The sequence below is a fragment of the Schistocerca nitens genome, chromosome 5, assembly GCF_023898315.1.
Source record: "Schistocerca nitens isolate TAMUIC-IGC-003100 chromosome 5, iqSchNite1.1, whole genome shotgun sequence".
Lineage (NCBI taxonomy): Eukaryota > Metazoa > Arthropoda > Insecta > Orthoptera > Acrididae > Schistocerca > Schistocerca nitens.
This window is the reverse complement of record NC_064618.1, coordinates 345,416,998-345,437,244: the sequence shown is the minus strand read 5'-3', so window position 1 is coordinate 345,437,244 and position 20,247 is coordinate 345,416,998. Positions and strand designations below refer to the sequence as shown.

Genomic DNA, 20,247 nt, shown 5'->3' with positions numbered 1-20,247 from the left:
TTTGCCCAGTTGGCGATTTATATCGTGAAAAGCCCGAGGCGGTTGGAAGGCCCTGTTCTCGATTGGAAGAGATCCGGTGACCTCACTGGCCAAGGCAGGGTTTGGCAAACACGAAGAAAAGCAATAGAAACTTTCGCCGTGCGATCTGGCTTGATGTTGCTGAGATGAAAGCCCAGTTCGGATTGCCATCAAGGCAAAAAATATGGGGCGTAGGATATCGTCAACGTACCGCTTTCTGTAAGGACGTCTCGGATGTGACACAAACGGGTCGTGCCATGAAACGGAATGGCACCCCAGAGCATCACTCTTTGCTGTAGAGCTGTTCGTGGCGTCTCCACACAAATCTTCGGTGGTCATCGGGGCTCAGTTCGAGGCGGAAATCTTCAATGACGACAAGTCTACTCCAGTGAATGAGAATCGAGGACGAAGACGTGCCTAGTTATGATTATTAAATGTGATCGAAACTCGCTATGAAACGTGGCTATTTGCTACTGACACGTTAATATATCAAGCGGAATGCGTTTTCGTATCTGTGACTGCTAAGTCAGTGGCTCCACCTAACAATCGATGGATACAAAATTTAACGGTACTTGCCGCTCATCAGGGATATAAGACTACACCAAAAAACTGGGCTGCGAGAGGCCTGCAAGTTGCGTGACGCGCAGACTTTGTGCAATCGAACATGAGTAAAAACGAGTAATATAAGGAAATTTCTATTGTGAACGCTTGAGAAATAAGTAGTCGACGTTATTAGTTATCCAATGTAATTTCTGATTGTTTTCATTGATTGTTTTATGTCAAGTGAACTTAAAGAGCACGCGATCGCGTAATCTCGTTGGTGCCAGTAGGCAGATTGTAAAGAGAAGTTAAAAAGTACGTTTTCAAATGCTTTGTTGTTTCAACCATATCGTACTGATGATGATACGTGCCGCGATTTGTGGACTATAGGGAACGACGTTTCAGGGATGTCTAGTAGAACTTGCGTAAACGGTCTTACTTCTGATTTCTGGAATAATAACTGCTAATAACTGACATTAGGATAACTAACACCGACGATACATTGATGTTTCCGTTACTGCTCACGAACGGACTCCATACGATTTAGAAACCAAGAGTAATATCTGTTGAATTTTTAGATAAATACAGATTTGCTTTATACGAGAAGCTCAAGACGTAGGATACGATGTTTGATCAATTTTAAAACATCTATTTGCACGCATACTTAGCAGTCACAGTTAGTCAGCTAGGCTGGGCAGTAGTAAAATGGATTTCAAAATATTCTGCTTGTTCTAATAAATTTTTGAAAAATTCGACTAGCAGTGGAATCTCTCGTGACTACTTCTTCTCCAGACAGCCAGAGCGAGAGGACCAGCAGCAGCGAGTACTGTTTGTATAAAGCGTTTATTTTGCATTTTGTTTACGACCTTCCACTAAGGAAGGGATTCTATTAGTGTTTATCTGCTCTGCATAGTAACTAACAGTTCTTGATAAAACTTTACGTAGTTTTCGTGTTAGATTTTTTAGTGTTTTCTTGATCGTTTAGAACAGAAAGCGCCCTAAAACCGTCTTTTGTTTGTTTCGCGGCCGTTAGCCACTAGTCACTTGAATCAGCAGTTGTCTTGTGACAGCCAGAGCGAGAGGACCAGCAGCAGCGAGTACTGTTTGTATAAAGCGTTTATTTTGCATTTTGTTTACGACCTTCCACTAAGGAAGGGATTCTATTAGTGTTTATCTGCTCTGCATAGTAACTAACAGTTCTTGATAAAACTTTACGTAGTTTTCGTGTTAGATTTTTTAGTGTTTTCTTGATCGTTTAGAACAGAAAGCGCCCTAAAACCGTCTTTTGTTTGTTTCGCGGCCGTTAGCCACTAGTCACTTGAATCAGCAGTTGTCTTGTGACAGCCAGAGCGAGAGGACCAGCAGCAGCGAGTACTGTTTGTATAAAGCGTTTATTTTGCATTTTGTTTACGACCTTCCACTAAGGAAGGGATTCTATTAGTGTTTATCTGCTCTGCATAGTAACTAACAGTTCTTGATAAAACTTTACGTAGTTTTCGTGTTAGATTTTTTAGTGTTTTCTTGATCGTTTAGAACAGAAAGCGCCCTAAAACCGTCTTTTGTTTGTTTCGCGGCCGTTAGCCACTAGTCACTTGAATCAGCAGTTGTCTTGTGACAGCCAGAGCGAGAGGACCAGCAGCAGCGAGTACTGTTTGTATAAAGCGTTTATTTTGCATTTTGTATACGACCTTCCACTAAGGAAGGGATTCTATTAGTGTTTATCTGCTCTGCATAGAAACTAACAGTTCTTGATCGTTAGGAGAGAAATTTATTTTGTACTTATTTGCTGCGCTTAGCTTTTAAATAGTTTTTCTGGGAAAACCTAGCGTAGTTTTCGCGTCTCGTATTTCAGTGAGTGTTTCTTGATTATCAGAGTAGCTCATCAGAAGATTATCTTGGGAATTTGTCACCGTATAGAGTAGGGTAAACATAGTCATGTGTAGGGACTGTGGTTGTTGTGAGCGGACGCAAGGAGAATTGGCCACTCTTCGGGGGCAGGTGGAGGCTTTGTCTGTTAGGCTCATCGAGCTCGAGGCGCAGGCGTCGGCTCGTAGTGGCGTTGGGGCAACTGTGGTGAGACCTATGCCTACTTCGGTGGCCTTGGAATCACATGGAACCCCTGATGTCGCTGCGTCTTCCGGCAGTGAGCATCTTACCGGTCAGCCATCACTCCAGGGTGAATGGCGGACAGTGGTGGGCTCGCGCGTGCCTGGCCGAAAGGCGAAGGTGGGATCTGGCCGCGTGGCAGCTGCCTTACCCCTTTCCAACAGGTACGGGGTGCTTCCTAGTGGTGATGACATCGTTTCCGAGCCACCACAGGATGCCTCGCCTGTTGGGCCAGTGGCCGATTCTCCGGCAAGGTCCCGACAGTCACAGAGGGCGGGCCTATTAGTTATAGGGAGCTCCAACGTTAGGCGGGTTATGGAGCCCCTCAGGAAAATAGCGGGTAGGTCGGGGAAGAATGCCAGTGTGCACTCGGTGTGCTTGCCGGGGGGTCTCGTCCGTAATGTGGAGGAGGCCCTTCCGGCAGCTATTGAACGCACTGGGTGTGACCGGCTGCAGATAGTAGCACATGTCGGAACGAATGACGCCTGCCGCTTGGGTTCTGAGGCCATCCTTGGTTCCTTCCGGCGGCTGGCTGATTTGGTGAAGACAACCAGCATCGCACGCGGAGTGCAAGCTGAGCTTAATATCTGCAGCATAGTGCCCAGAGTCGATCGCGGTCCTCTGGTTTGGAGCCGTGTGGAGGGTCTAAACCAGAGGCTCAGACGACTCTGCGACTATAATGGTTGCAAATTCATCGACCTCCGTTATTGGGTGGAGAACTGTAGGGCCCCCCTAGACAGGTCAGGCGTGCACTACACACCGGAAGCAGCTACTAGGGTAGCAGAGTACGTGTGGCGTGCACACGGGGGTTTTTTAGGTTAGAGGGACCCCCCCTTGGGCGAAACGATAAAATACCTGACGGCTTACCAGAGAGAACATCAGCATCGTTGATAAAGAACGTCCGTCCTCAGAGACCAAAAACAGGAAAAGTTAACGTAATATTGGTAAACTGCAGGAGTATCCAGGGCAAGGTTCCTGAATTAGTATCGCTCATTGAAGGAAATAGTGCGCATATAGTATTAGGAACGGAAAGTTGGTTAAAACCGGAAGTGAACAGTAACGAAATCCTAGACACAGAATGGAATATATACCGCAAGGATAGGATAAACGCCAATGGTGGAGGAGTATTTATAGCAGTAAAGAATTCAATAATATCCAGTGAAGTTATTAGCGAATGCGAATGTGAAATAATCTGGGTTAAGTTAAGTATCAAAGGTGGGTCAGATATGATAGTCGGATGCTTCTATAGACCACCTGCATCAGCAACCGTAGTAGTTGAGCGCCTCAGAGAGAACCTGCAGAACGTCGTGAAGAAGTTTCGTGATCATACTATTGTAATAGGGGGAGACTTCAATCTACCAGGTATAGAATGGGATAGTCACACAATCAGAACTGGAGCCAGGGACAGAGACTCTTGTGACATTATCCTGAATGCCTTGTCCGAGAATTACTTCGAGCAGATAGTTAGAGAACCAACTCGTGAAGCTAACGTTTTAGACCTCATAGCAACAAATAGACCGGAACTTTTCGACTCCGTGAATGTAGAAGAGGGTATCAGTGATCATAAGTCAGTGGTTGCATCAATGACTACAAGTGTAATAAGAAATGCCAAGAAAGGAAGGAAAATATATTTGCTTAACAAGAGTGATAGGGCACAAATCGCAGAATATCTGAGTGACCACCATCAAACGTTCATTTCTGAGGAAGAGGATGTGGAACAAAAATGGAAAAATTCAGAAACATCGTCCAGTACGCCTTAGATAAGTTCGTACCGACTAAGGTCCAAAGCGAGGGGAAAGATCCACCGTGGTATAACAATCATGTACGAAAGGTACTACGGAAACAAAGAAAGCTTCATCATAGGTTTAAGAGTAGTCGAATCATAGCTGATAAGGAAAAGCTGAACGAAGCGAAAAAGAGCGTAAAGAGAGCAATGAGAGAAGCATTCAACGAATTCGAACATAAAACATTGGCAAACAATCTAAACAAGAACCCTAAAAAGTTTTGGTCATATGTAAAATCGGTAAGCGGATCTAAATCCCCTATTCAGTCACTCGTTGACCACGATGGCACCGAAACAGAGGACGACCGAAGAAAGGCAGAAATACTGAATTCAGTGTTCCGAAACTGTTTCACTGCGGAAAATCGTAACACGGTCCCTGACTTCAGCCGTCGCACGGACGCCAAAATGGAAAATATTGAAATAAACGATATCGGAATTGAAAAACAACTGCTATCACTTAGTAGCGGAAAAGCATCCGGACCAGACGAGATACCCGTAAGATTCTACAGTGATTATGCTAAAGAACTTGCCCCCTTTCTATCAGCAATTTATCGTAGATCTCTGGAAGAACGTAAAGTACCTAGCGACTGGAAGAAAGCGCAGGTCGTTCCCATTTTCAAGAAGGGTCATAAATCAGATGCGAATAATTATAGGCCTATTTCGCTTACGTCAATCTGTTGTAGAATAATGGAACATGTTTTATGTTCTCGTATTATGACGTTCTTAGATAATACAAATCTCCTTCATCATAACCAACATGGATTCCGCAAACAGAGATCATGTGAAACTCAGCTCGCCCTATTTGTCCAAGAAATTCACAGTGCCGTAGACACTGGCGAGCAGATTGATGCCGTATTCCTGGACTTCAGGAAGGCATTTGATACGGTTCCGCACTTACGTTTAGTGAAAAAAATACGAGCTTACGGAATATCGGACCAGGTTTGTGATTGGATTCAGGATTTCCTAGAAGAAAGAACACAACATGTCATTCTTAACGGTTCAAAATCTGCAGATGTAGAGGTAATTTCGGGAGTACCGCAAGGAAGCGTGATAGGACCTTTATTGTTTACAATATACATAAATGACTTAGTTGACAACATCGGTAGCTCCGTGAGGCTATTTGCAGATGACACGGTTGTCTACAAGAAAGTAGCAACATCAGAAGACTCGTACGTACTCCAGGAAGACCTGCAGAGGATTAATGAATGGTGCGACAGCTGGCAGCTTTCCCTAAACGTAGATAAATGTAATATAATGCGCATACATAGGGGCAGAAATCCATTCCAGTACGATTATGCCATAGGTGGTAAATCATTGGAAGCGGTAACGACCGTAAAATACTTAGGAGTTACTATCCGGAGCGATCTGAAGTGGAATGATCACATAAAACAAATAGTGGGAAAAGCAGGCGCCAGGTTGAGATTCATAGGAAGAATTCTAAGAAAATGTGACTCATCGACGAAAGAAGTAGCTTACAAAACGCTTGTTCGTCCGATTCTTGAGTATTGCTCATCAGTATGGGACCCTTACCAGGTTGGATTAATAGAAGAGATAGACATGATCCAGCGAAAAGCAGCGCGATTCGTCATGGGGACATTTAGTCAGCGCGAGAGCGTTACGGAGATGCTGAACAAGCTCCAGTGGCGGACACTTCAAGAAAGGCGTTACGCAATACGGAGAGGTTTATTATCGAAATTACGAGAGAGCACATTCCGGGAAGAGATGGGCAACATATTACTACCGCCCACATATATCTCGCGTAATGATCACAACGAAAAGATCCGAGAAATTAGAGCAAATACGGAGACTTACAAGCAGTCGTTCTTCCCACGCACAATTCGTGAATGGAACAGGGAAGGGGGGATCAGATAGTGGTACAATAAGTGCCCTCCGCCACACACCGTAGGGTGGCTCGCGGAGTATAGATGTAGATGTAGATGTAGATACTTTTGATGAAAAGACTCTAGGGACAACGGAATAAGCAAGTAGTTTTCCAGGACTTATAACGTTTCCCATTTAATAGATTTCGTAGCTAAGTAAATAGTAACGATTCTTAGAAAAAGTTACAGATAAGGCTTCGGTGATTTACGAATTACCAGTTTAACAAAATACATAATCCGAAATAACCTTAAACTATGCTCTCGTGTGTTAGCACATTTTTCGCTGACTCTTCGAATCGTTGTCCAAAGCACTTGTCAGAAGCGTCTATCACTACTATCAATATTGCCACTACTGACTGATGTAAACATGTTATCGTCTGCTCAGACATGAGTGTTGACCTAGAGACTAACAGTATAAAATAAGTCTCCTATGTAAATGTATATACCACATTTCATTGTAAATTATACTATTACACCGAGATAACAGAAGTCATGGGATAACAATATGTACGTATACCGATGGCGGCAGTATCGCCTACACAAGGTATAGAAGGGCAGTGCACTGGTGGAGTTGTTATTTGTAATCAGATAATTCATGTGATAAAACTTTTGACGTGATTATGGTCGCACGACCTGAATTAACAGACTTTGAACACGAAATGGTAGTTGGAGCTAGATGCGTGGATATTCCATTACGGAAATCGTTAGGGAATTCAGTATTCCGAAATCCACAGTGTCAAGAGTGTGCTGATAATACCAAATTTCAGGCATTACCTCTCACCACGGAGAACGCAGTGGCCGACGGCCTTTACTTAACGACAGAGTGCTAATAGACAAGCAACTCTTCGTGAATAACTGTAGAAATTAATGTGGAAGTACAATGGACGAATACGTTGGGACAATGCGAGAAATTTGGCGTTAATGGGGTATGGCAGCAGATTCGAGTGCCTTTGGTAACAACACGACATTGCCTGCAGCGCCTCTCCTGGGCTCGTGACCATAGCGATTGGGCTCGACGATTGGAAAACCGGAGCTTGGTTAGGTGAATATCGATTTCTGTTGGGACGAGCTGATGGTAGAATTCTAGTGTGATGCAGACCCCACGAAGTCATGGACTCGTGTTGTCAACAAGGCACTGAGCAAGCTGGTGGTGACTCCATAACGGTGTGGGCTGTGTTTACAGAGGCTGAACCCATCAGTGGGTGGAAATGTTTATGTCTGGCGTTTTGGAGACGATTTTCAGCCAATAACATACTTCGAAACTTCCTGGCATATTAAAACTCTGTGCTGGACAGAGTCCCGAACTTGGGACTTTTGCCTTTTGCGGGCAAGTACTCTACCATCTGAGCTACCCAAGCACGACTCACGCCCCGTCCTCAAACCTTTACTTCTGCCAGTACCTCGTCTCCTACCTTCCAAACTTTATAGAAGCTCTCCTGCGAACCTTGCAGAACTAGCACTCCTGAAAGGAAGGATATTGCGGAGACGGCTTAGCCACAGCCTGGGGGATGTTTCCAGAATGAGATTTTCACTCTGCAGCTGAGTGTGCGCTGATATGAAACTTCCCGGCAGATTAAAACTGTGTGCCCGACCGACACTCGAACTTGGGACCTTTGCCTTTCGCGGCAAAGTGCTCTACCATCTGAGCTACCCAGGCACGACTCACGCCCCGTCCTCACACCTTTACTTCTGCCAGTACCTCGTCTCCTACCTTCCAAACTTTACAGAAGCTCTCCTGCGAACCTTGCAGTACTAGCACTCCTGAAAGAAAGGATATTGTGGAGACATGGCTTAGCCCCAGCCTGGGGTGGGGGATGTTTCCAGAATGAGATTTTCACTCAGCAGCTGAGTATGCGCTGATATGAAACTTACTGGCTGTTTAAAACTGTGTGCCGGACCCAGATTCGAACTCGGGACCTTTGCCTTTCGCGGGCAAGTGTTTCACCAAGCACGACTCACGCCCCGTCCTCATAGCTTTACTTCTGCCAGCACCTCGTTTCCTACCTTCCACACTTTACAGAAGCTCTCCTGCAAACCTTGCAGAACTAGCACTCCTGAAAAAAAGGATATTGCGGAGGCATGGGTTAGCCACAGCCTGAGGGATGTTTCCAGAGTTAGATTTTCACTCTGCAGCTGAGTGTGCGATGATATGAAACTTACTGGCTTTTTAAAACTGTGTGCCGGACCCAGACTCGAACTCGGGACCTTTGCCTTTCGCGGGCAAGTGCTCCACCAACTGAGCTACCCAAGCACGACTCACGCCCCGTCCTCATAGCTTTACTTCTGCCAGCACCTCGTCTCCTACCTTCCAAACTTTACAGAAGATCTCCTGCGAACCTTGCGGAACTAGCACTCCTGAAAGAAAGGATATTGCGGAGACATGGCTTAGCCACAGCCAGGGGGGATGTTTCCAGAATGAGATTTTCATAAGTCAAAGGTCCCGAGTTTGAGTCTCGGTGCGGCACACAGTTTTAATCTGCCAGGAAGTTTCATATCAGTGCACACTCCGCTGCAGAGTGAAAATCTCATTCTGGAATAGTACACTTTTACCCAATCAGCGATGGGATGTTTATGGATGACAATGTGCCATGTCACTGGGCTAGAATTGTATGAGATTGGTTTGAAGAACATTCTGGACAAATCGAGCGAATGATTTGGCCACCCACATCGCCCGACTTGAATCTCATCGAACATTTATGGGACGTAATCGAGAAGTCAGTTCGTGCAGAAAATCTTGCAGCTTGAACATTTTCGCAGTTATAGACGGCTATACTGTGAGTATTGCTAAGTATTTCTGGAGGGGTTTCCAATGACCTGTGAGGTCCATGATTCGTCGAACTGCGGCACTACGCAGCGCGAAAGGGGGTTCGACACGATTTTATGAGGTATCCCATGACTTACGTCTCCACTATATACAATGTATCGTGTTGGCTCAGGTAGTATTAACACCACCAGGAACTGACAACAGCCCGCTTTCCCGTCAGTCGAGGTTTGGATTGAGGCTCACCGTGCGGTCGCCGAGGTTGCGCACTCGGCAGTTGAGCAGTGCCGTCCTGCCGACGAGAGCGGTGACGTTCCGGGACGCCGAGACGTCGAAGTAGGGACCGCCGAGTCCCGAGCCGCCCACCGACACGGCGTAGTCCTCGTCCGGCTCCTCCGTGGCGCCCTCATCAGTCCTCAGCGGGCCTGCACAGGCAACACGCTGATCAACTTCTACTGTCACCAGCAACGTCTCACAATATTACTTTCATGTTTTTCTTTTTTTCCTTTATTGAATTTCAATTCCCCCCGAAGGGGGCGGGCTGGCAGCAGCTTAGTATGCCGCTCTTCAGCCGACAGATTTTGTGACAAAGATCAAGAGAACAAATAATAACAAAACAGGCGATAAAATCGGAGACTTAGAGAGTAACAAGGCGAAAAGAAATCGTGGAACTTAAAACAACAACAGAGGGATGATAATGCTAATAAAAATACATACGAAGCAGACAGGGAAAACAATAGACAATTAAAAAACACGGCGACAGTCTGGATTCTGTTCGCAAAAGACATAAAATTCACACCTAGCGACAGCATGGTTTCTGTTCGCAACACGAGAAAGACAAACAACACTGATTAGTCACTGGAACACTGCACTAAAAAGTTGGCAAATGTGACATACCACAGTCGAGAGCAGGTGGGGGGAAACTGGACAGAAGATGGGAAAACAAAAGAAAGGGGGGAAAGGAGAGTAAAAGCGAAGGGGGGAACCGGGAAAGGAGCTGATGGCGGATGAGGACCCAGAAGAGGGGTGGGGGGCAGACGCGACAGGGAGTGGGGTAGGCAGAGGAGGGGAATACAAAAGGACTGGGGGGAGAAGGGAGGTAGGGAGAGGTTTGGTTTAGTGGGGAGAAAACAGGATGGAAGGGGGGGGGAGAGGGAGCCCAGGGAAAGGACAGAGGAAAGGAGGGGGAGTGAGGATCAGAGTTGATAGGAAGGATAAATGGAGGGAGAGAGGGCATCATCCGGGAGGGGGAGTTGACGGAAGCCACCTTGGGAAAGGAGATGGAGGGTGTAGAGATGGAGGGTAGGGGGGACACAACGGTGAAGACGTGGCAGGGGGCGGGGATGGGAGAGGAGAGAAGCAACCAGGGGGTGAGGGGGTTCAAGACGGCGGGAGGTGTAGAGGATGCGGATATGTTCGAGGAATAGGAGCAGATGGGGGAAAGGAATGAGATCATAGAGGATCCGCGTGGGGGACGGGAGGCGGATACGGAAGGCGAGGCGGAGTGCATGACGCTCAAGGATCTGGAGGGAATTATAGAATTTGGTGGGAGCAGATATCCAGGCGGGACTGGCATAACAGAGGATGGGACGGATTAAGGATTTGTAGGGGTGGAGGATGGTAGAGGGGTGCAAACCCCATGTCCGGCCAGAGAGGAGTTTGAGGAGTCGGAGGCGGTTGCGGGCTTTGGATTGGATGGAGCGGAGATGAGGTATCCAGGTGAGGTGACGGTCAATGGTGAGGCCAAGGTAGGTGAGGGTGGGGGTGAGGCGGACAGGACGTGCGCAGACAGTAAGGGAGAAATCCAGGAGCCGGAAGTAGCGAGTGGTACGACCTACGATGATTGCCTGGGTCTTGGAAGGATTCAGTTTCAGGAGCCATTGGTTACACCATGCAGCAAAAAGGTCAAGGTGATTCTGGAGAAGGCGTTGGGACCGTTGGAGGGTAGGAGCGAGGTCGAGGAATGCTGTGTCATCAGCATATTGCAAGAGGTGTACTGGAGGGGGGGGGGTTGGGGCATATCTGCCGTGTACAGGAGGTAGAGGAGAGGGGAGAGGACAGAGCCCTGGGGCACACCGGCAGAGGGGTAGAAGGTGTGGGAATTGGCATGATGGATGGTACTTTCATGAGTGAACAGGGATATAAGTAACACCCTTATCTCATTTAGGCTGTAATGAACAAGGAGAAAATGGGTACTGTTGTAATTATTGATATCGGCCTAAAGAGTATTCCCTGCAGCTTTGGGATTGCAGCCAGATGACGTCGATTTCTTGCCACGATATTTCGTATGACAATCACTCAGCCATCGAGATTGCTTGTTCGCATCGCTAACTTCATAACCAAAAATTGGCGCGAATGTGTAAAGGCAGTCGCTACGTGAGCGACCTCTGTTGAGTGTCGCGCCCACTTCGAATATTGCTCCGTCTATGGGGCGCAGATCAGTTTGGATCCCGTAGAAATGTTGGAACGCGTGAGGCAATACTGACCCTACGACTTATCTTAGAAGAAAGATTAAGGAAAGGCAAACCTACGTTTCTAGCATTTGTAGACTTAGAGAAAGCTTTTGACAATGTTGACTGGAATACTCTCTTTCAAATTCTGAAGGTGGAAGGGGTAAAATACAGGGAGCGAAGGGCTATTTACAATTTGTACAGAAACCAGATGGCAGTTATAAGAGTCGAGGGACATGAAAGGGAAGCAGTGGTTGGGAAGGGAGTGAGACAATGTTGTTGTCTCTCCCCGATGTTATTCAATCTGTATATCGAGCAAGCAGTGAAGGAAACAAAAGAAAAATTCGGAGTAGGTATTAAAATCCATGGAGAAGAAATAAAAAATTTGAGGTTCGCCGATGACATTGTAATTCTGTCAGAGACAGCAAAGGACTTGGAAGAGCAGTTGAGCGGAATGGAAAATGTCATGAAAGGAGGGTATAAGATGAACATCAACAAAATCAAGACGAGGATAATAGAATGTAGTCGAATTAAATCTGGAGATGCTAAGAGAATTAGATTAGGAAATGAGACACTTAAAGTAGTAAAGGAGTTTTGCTATTTGGGGAGCAAAATAACTGATGATGGTCGAAGTAGAGAGGATATCAAATGTAGACTGGCAATGGCAAGGAAAGCGTTTCTGAAGAAGAGAAATTTGTTAACATCGAGTATAGATTTAAGTGTCAGGAAGTCGTTTCTGAAAGTATTTTATGGAGTGTAGCCATGTATGGATGTGAAACATGGACGATAACTAGTTTGGACAAGAAGAGAATAGAAGCATTCGAAATGTGGTGCTACAGAAGAATGCTGAAGATTAGATGGGTAGATCATATAACTAATGACGAGATATTGAATAGGATTGGGGAGAAGAGAAGTTTGTGGCACAACTTAAATAGAAGAAGGGATCTGTTGGTAGGACATGTTCTGAAGCATCAAGAGATCACCAATTTAGCATTGGAGGGCAGTGTGGAGGGTAAAAATCGTAGAGGGAGACCAAGAGATGAATACACTAAACAGATTCAGAAGGATGTAGGTTGCAGTAGGTACTGGGAGAAGAAGAAGCTTTCACAGGATAGAGTAGCATGGAGAGCTGCATCAAACCAATCTCAGGACTGAAGACCACAACAACAACAACATCCGGTTCGAGTACATTCTAGAATTATCTACAAATGTCAAGACTCATTTTACTGGAATGTTCTGTAGCTGTGTATATACTGTATGTTTTCTGGCCGGAGGCAGTTCGCTCCACGCTCTTGTATGTGCAAGTGCTGAGTAAACCTTCGTTAAGTGAAGTTATTGTTCGTCATTCATCTAATCACACTTTCCTCTACGTGACAATATCATAGTGTACTAAGTGTGCTCCACTTTTATCACCCTCATCCTCACACTCTCACTATCACTGTCACCCCCTCATCTCTATCTCTCCTGCTCGTCCTCCCTCTCTCCCTTCCTCCTTACCTGTCCCCGACCTCCCTTGCTGCTGCTAGCGATGATGAGTTTCAGTTATAACAACCATCATCAGAGCAAGGTTCAGAACTACAACAAACTAAAAATAGAAACGCTACAGTGACCCATTTCTTATATTATTGTAGTTCACACTCTTGGCCTGATTACAGTTACTATAATCGAAGTCTTTCACCAGTAGTAGTTGTTACTCACGTCTTCAGTCCGAAGACTGGTTTAATGAAGATCTCCACGCTACTCCAATCTGTACAAGTCCTTTCATCTTTGCATAAGCCACCTACAACCATTTTAATCTCCTTACTGTATTCGAGCATTGATCTCTATAATTTTTACATCCTACGCTTCCTTCCATTAGAATACTGGCGATTCCTTGATGCCTCAGGAAGTACTCTGTCAACAGATCCCTTCTTTTAGTCATCTACTCCCATTACTTTTTTTACTCATTTCGATTCAGAACCTTTTCAACAGTTATTCGATCTACTCATTTCCTCTTCTGCATTCTCCTGCAGCTTCACGTTTCAGTAGATTATATTTCCAGTACATACAGATTAAATATCTCAATTTTAGCTGCTAATTTTTATTCTTACATCAACAAAAAGTCGCTGAAGGTGCCAAACTTGTCAAAATTTATAGATTTCTAGAAATCGAAGATAATTAGAGCAAGGACATCAATCACAGGCAACCATAGTGAGAGAAAATTGTTGTATATTGCTCACACTCCGTCCAAATAGCGGAATAGAAAAGAAAAGAACAACAAGATTTTTTTGAGGGGGGGGGGGGGGGGGGGATGGTCAACAGTCTTCTGACTGGTTTGATGCGGCCCGTCCACCACGAGTTCCTCTTCTGTGTCAACCTTTTCATCTCAGAGTAGCACTTGCAAACTACGTCCTCAATTATTTGCTGGATGTATTCCAAACTCTCTCATTCTCTACATTGCCCTCTACAGCTCCCTCTAGTATCATGGATGTCATTCCTTGATGTCTTAATAGCTGTCCTATCATCCTGTCCCTTCTCCTTATCAGTGTTTTCCACATATTCCTTTCCTCTCCAATTCTGCCCAGAAACTTCTCATTCCTTACCTCAACAGTCTACCTAATTTTCAACATACGTCTGTAGCATCATATCTCAAATGCTTCGATTCTCTTCTGTTCCGGTTTTACCACAGTTTCACTACCATACAATTCTGTACTCCAGATATACGTTGTCAGAAATTCCTTCCTCAAATTAAGGCCCATGTTTGATATTAATAGATTCTCTTGGCCAGGAATGCCCTTTTGCCATTGCTAGTCGGCATTTGATGCCCTCCTTGCTCCGTCCGTCATTGGTTATTTTACTGCCTACGTAGCTGAATTACTTAACTTCATCTACTTCGTGACCATCAATCCTGATGTTAAGTTTCTCGCTGTTCTCATTTCTACTACTTCTCATTACCTTCGTCTTTCTCCGATTTACTCTCAAACCATACTGTGTACTCATTAGACTGTTCATTCCGTTCAGCAGATCATTTAATTCTTCTTCACTTTCACTCAGGATAGCAATGTCATCAGCGAACCGAATCATTGATATCCTTTCCCCTTGAATTTTAATTCCACTCCTGAAGCTTTCTTTTATTTCCATCACTGCTTCTTCGACTGAACAGTAGGGGCGAATACGTCCCTGTCTTATATCTTTTTTAATCTTAGTACTTCTTTCTTGGTCGTCCACTTTTATGATTCCCTCTTGGCTCTTGTACATACTGTACATTACCCATCTCTCCCTATAGCTTACCCCAATTTTTTTCTTAGATTTTCCAGCATCTTGCACCATTTTACATTGTCGAAGGCTTTTTCCAGGTCGACAAATCCTATGAGCGTGTCTTGATATTTATTTAATCTAGCTACTGTTATCAACCCCAACGTCAGAATTGCTTCTTTTGCGCCTTTACCTTTTCAAAATGCAAACTGATCGTCATCTAGCATATACTCAATTTTCTTTCCCATTCTTTGTGTATTATTCTTGTCAGCAACTTGGATGAAAGAGCTTTTAAGCTGATTGTGCCATAATTCTGCCACATGTCAGCTCTTGCAGTCTTCGAAATTGTGCAGATGATATTTTTCCTAAGGTCAGATGGTATGTCACCAGACTCATAGCGTCTACACATCAACGTGAATAGTCGTTTTCTTGCCACTTCCCCCAATTATTTTAGAAGTACTGAGGGAATATTATCTATCCCTTCTGCCTTATTCGATCTTAAGTCTTTCGAAGCTCTTTTAAATTCTGATTCTAATGCTGGATCCCCTACTTCTTCTAAATCGACTCCTGTTTCTTCCTATCACATTATACAAATCTTCCCCCTCATACAGGTTTTCAATGTATTCTTTCTGCCTGCCCGCTCTCTCCTTTGCATTTATCAGTGGAATTCCCTTTGAGGTCTTAATGTTACCACCCTTGCTTTTATTGTCACCGAAGGTTGTTTTGACTTTTCTGTATGCTGAGTCAGTCCTTCCGACAATCATTTCTTTTTCGTTTCTTCACGTTTTTCATGATGCCATTTCGTCTTAGCTTCCCTGCATTTCCTATTTATTTCATTCCTCAGTGAGTTGTATTTATGTGTTCCGTAGTTTCCCAGAACATTTTTTGTACTTCCTCCTTTCCTCAATCAAACGAAGTATTTCTTCTGTTAATCACGGTTTCTTCGCAGTTACCTTCTTTTTACCCATGTTTTTTCTTTCAAATTTCTGTGATGGCCCTATCTAGAGATTTCCATTCCTCTTCAATTGTACTGTCTACCGAGCTACTCCTTATTGCTGTATCTATAGCTTTAGAGAACTTCGAGCGTATCTCGTCATTCCTTAGTACTTCTGTATCCCACTTCTTTGAGCCTGGATTCTTCTTGACGAATCTCTTACACTTCAGCCTACTCTTTATCACTATTAAATGGTAATCTGAGTCTATATTTGCTCCTGGGTACGCCTTAAAATCCAGTATCTGATTTCGGCATCTCTGTCTGACCATGATGTAATCTAACTGAAATCTTCCCATATCTCCCCTCTTTTCCAAGGAATCTCCTGCTACTGTGATTTTTGAACAGAATATTCGCTATTACTTGCCGAAACTTTTTACATAGCTCAACTAGCCTTTCTCCCCTCTCATTCCTTGTCCCAAGCCCATACTCTCCTGTAACCTTTTCTTCTACTACTTCCCCTACAACTGCGTGACTATTAGATTTTCGTCTCCCTTTGCGCACTATATTACCCTTTCAATGTCCTCATATACTTCATCTCTTCGCCTTCAGCTAGCGACGTCGGCATGTATACCTGAACTATCATTGTCGATGTTGGTGTGCTGTCGATTCTGATAAGAACAACCTTATCACTGAACTGTTCACAGTAACACACTCTCTGCCCTACCTTCCTATTCATAACGTATCCTACTACCGTTGTACCTTTTTCTGATGCTTTGATATTAAGCTATAGTCTTTGGACCAGAAATCCTTGCCTTCTTTCCATTTCACTTCACTGCATTTCCTATTTATTTCATTCCTCAGTGAGTTGTATTTCTGTGTTCCTTAGTTTCCCAGAACATTGAGCCTTTGCATTTCCCTTTTCAGATTTTCTAGGTTCCCTACCACGTTCGAAGTTCTGGCGTTTCACGCCCCGATTCGCACCCTTGGTCTAGGGGTAGCGCCTTGGTCCCGGGTTCGAATCCCACCACTGAATAAATTTTGATTGATAATCAGCACAGGCGGCCGAAGACTTTCGGTGAACTCGTTCTGCCAATGGCCTTGTCAAACAGAGCTGTGCAGCGGATAGAGGTTCAGGGCACTCTCTTGTCCTAGGGGTGGGAGACTGCGCCTAAATGCGGAAGAATCAACAGTGATCAATGGCACGAGGAAGCAGAAAGTAATGGAAACCTCTGCCTTAAAGACCTGTAACGTGTGTCCACAGGACATGTGGCCTGCTATTGAAAAGTATCATGATGAGCTCTCCGATGGCAAAAGATTTTGGAATAGTCGCCCATTCGGATTTCAAAAGGATAGATCGCATAAAATATTTCTTTATTTAAGACAACCTTCCTCATTCTTTACTGTAATCTGCAGGTCTTAAAAATCTTTTTGATATAAAACGTGTTCATTTTATGTTGAAACCTCACGCCAAGTTGTCAAGAAGATAAAAATCAGCACATAATAAAGGTTATGTCATCAATAAAATATTTAAAAACATAAAGCACCTTCTGCAAAAGGTCATGTCAATATGTGTATCGCATAAAGACGCTTGTTACATCACAAAAACGCAGTACATAAGCTGGAGAGATATTAAAAAATGAGAGTCCACTTTAAACGGCGCATAAGGTACAACTGATTTTTTCGAAAGGTGCTTTATGTTTTTAAATATTTTAGTTGCGACAGACCTTTTATATTGTGATGATTTTTATCTATTTCGCAACGTGGCGTGAGGTTTCAACGTAGAATGAACACGTTTTACAACAAAAATATTTCTAAGAGCGGAAGACGACAGGAAAGTCTGTCGAAACCGGTAGTGTTAAATAAAGATATATTTAATGCGATTTGGACCGAAGAATGTTTTTAGCAAGTGAAATATATCTCGTTTTCAGTACTCTCAAATTAAGAAAATTCAAACGGAATAGACGGCACAAAGAATCACACGTGCAGGAGTTCTATCCGCAACTTACACTGTACAGATGGCTTCCACACACTTGGCTCCGTATTGAGTGCTCCACTCACAACGCAGTACATTGGCTTTTTAATTTTAAAGACGAATAACGTCTTGGACATGAGATCCAAAGTCTGTTTCCAAAACAGAAGTAGCTCCTTTAGAAAAGTCAGGAAAGTTCGCCATAATTTTATCAATAACCTCACTAAACTGTACATGACAGGTGTGAAGTTACGTTTGCGTTCAACAGTGGAAATGTATCGCATTAGAGGACAGTAACTATGCTTGCTTCATCTGTTTCCGGGCTGTTACACTGATGAAAAACACTCCCCTACACTGGTAATAAAATGAGGTAACAGAAGTCGTGGGGTATCTCCTAAGACCGTCTCTGACGACCTTTTACTCGACGTCGTGCCGAAGCTCGTCCTGGCTTGGGCTCAACAAATCGTTGGAAATCGTCTGAAGAAATACTTATCCATGCTGCCGCTACAACCGTCCAGAACCGTGGAACTGTTGACTGTGCAGAACTTTGTGCACGAATTGATCTCCGGATTATGTCCCATAAATGTGTGATGGGTTTTGTGTCGGGCAATCTGGGTGGCCAAATTGTTCGCTCGAATCGTTATGAATGTTCTTCAAACTAACCGCGGACAATTGTGACCTGGTGATGTGACGCACTGTCATTCATAAAAATTGCACAGTTGTTTTGGAACATGAAGTCCACCAATGTCTGCAAATGGTCTCCAAGTAGTCTAACATAACCATTTTCAGTCAATGATCAGTCCATTCCGAGTAGCATAGCCCTCGCCGTAATGCAGCCACCACCATCTTGCACAGAACCTTGTTGACGGCTAGGGTACATGGCTTCGTGGGGACTGCTCGAACCCAACCACCAGCACTTACCAACAGATATTGGGACTCATCTGACCAGGCTACAGTTTTCCATTCGTCTCTCGGTCGGTAAATGTAGGTCGTCGGCCATTGTGTTGAACGTATCGAAAGGTAATCTCTGAACTTAGGTATTCCCGGCACACACTGTGGCTCTCGGAGTATTAAATTCCCTGAATTCCGAAATGGAATGTTCCATGCCCTAGCCCAAGCTACATTTTGAGTGCAAAATCTGTTAATTCCTGTCGTGCGGCCATAATCACATCGTAATTCTTTTCACATGAATAATGTGAGTACAAATGACTGCTCTGCCAATGTACTGACGTTTTATACCTTGTGTACGCGATACCAAAGCCATCTGCATTTTTGCGTACTGGTATTGCATAACCTGTCATCTTAGTGTACGTAATGCAATAGTAAAACGTTGGAAGGTAAGGTTGACGCTGTTTATTTCCTCGTGAGGCTTATAGGCAGTCATTTGGTGCGCGAAATGGAGTGCTAACATTTATAGCCATAAATTTTATAGAGGAGACAAAAGCAAAATTAGAATTCGGAGTTGAAGGAGCTCGGCACTAAACACGAAAGAATGGGTTAATCTTCTACGGAAGCCCAAGGCTCGTAAAGGCTGTCGTTCCATCATCTCACCGTTATCCCAGACATTAAATTGAAAAGCATAGACCTCACTATACTAGTGTGTTCATGTACGCTACTAGAGAAATAGGTGCATACCCAAATATATCTGGCATCGTCCCTCTAAAGAGATCTTAGAAGTACTACGTCTCCATTTATTACAAAAATCTGTTACTAATGTAATAATGTAATTTATATCCAAAAAATGTAACCGGAAATACCTTTAATGCCTGTGGACTGGTAACATGACGTGCAAGTACAAACTGATGCAACCAGTTAGCACCATATGAACACAGAGCACATTGTCAGGTCTATATTAAATTCAATACAGTAGTTGCTTTGTGCCGTTCATTTATATAGTAACATGCGTATAGTATTTTGTACAACAAGATATCATCATAAATCTTTGACACTGATGTTTAATATTTTGTGTGTAAGCAGTAACACAGAGAATAATAGAAATGTTAATGAGATTCAGTATTGTTGACATTAACATGTTTGTTACGCAAATTTCAGTAAGACGCAAAGAGCGGTAATTGTAATTTCCGCTCGGAAAAGCAACTTTACTGAGCAGGTTTTGTGTGAAATCCTCTTGTTGCGAGAAGTATTGCCATCAAACAAAGTATTTATTTAAAAATGAGTATAAAAATTTGTGACAGTGGGATTCGAAAACAGAAACGGGAATTGACGAATAAAGTAACTTTTCTCACAAGACAATGTATTAAACTTTTATATGGCTTTGGAGTTCTTGGGGAAGATTTCTTTTATTTTTTATTTTATTTATCGAAATTCTGATGCCAAACCTCATAGCCAGTGCAATGACTTTCGACGCAGACTCTGATGAGAATCTCACACGTATCTGATCTGATCTGGTAGCTCAATTGGACAGGGCACCTATTAAAGAGAAGATGATGTAACACTTATCGATATTGCTTATAATTGTCTTATCTAATTTCTTTGTCTGTCTTTGTTTAATGTGACTTCTGTGTCACCAAACTCTTTGACGCAACATCCATGTAATTGTTTTATTCATTAT

At 43.8% G+C, this 20,247-nt stretch overlaps 1 protein-coding gene across 3 annotated transcripts in view; it reads right to left on the bottom strand.

Annotated features, from left to right (window-relative positions):
* Positions 1-20,247, bottom strand: part of LOC126259208 (zwei Ig domain protein zig-8-like) — a 173,906-nt gene that overhangs the window by 50,697 nt on the left and 102,962 nt on the right. For all 3 annotated transcript variants that reach the window (XM_049955801.1, XM_049955803.1, XM_049955802.1), the window contains exon 2: positions 9,335-9,513. In XM_049955801.1, coding sequence (XP_049811758.1) covers positions 9,335-9,513 — 179 coding nt within the window. The remainder of the gene's footprint in view (positions 1-9,334; positions 9,514-20,247) is intronic.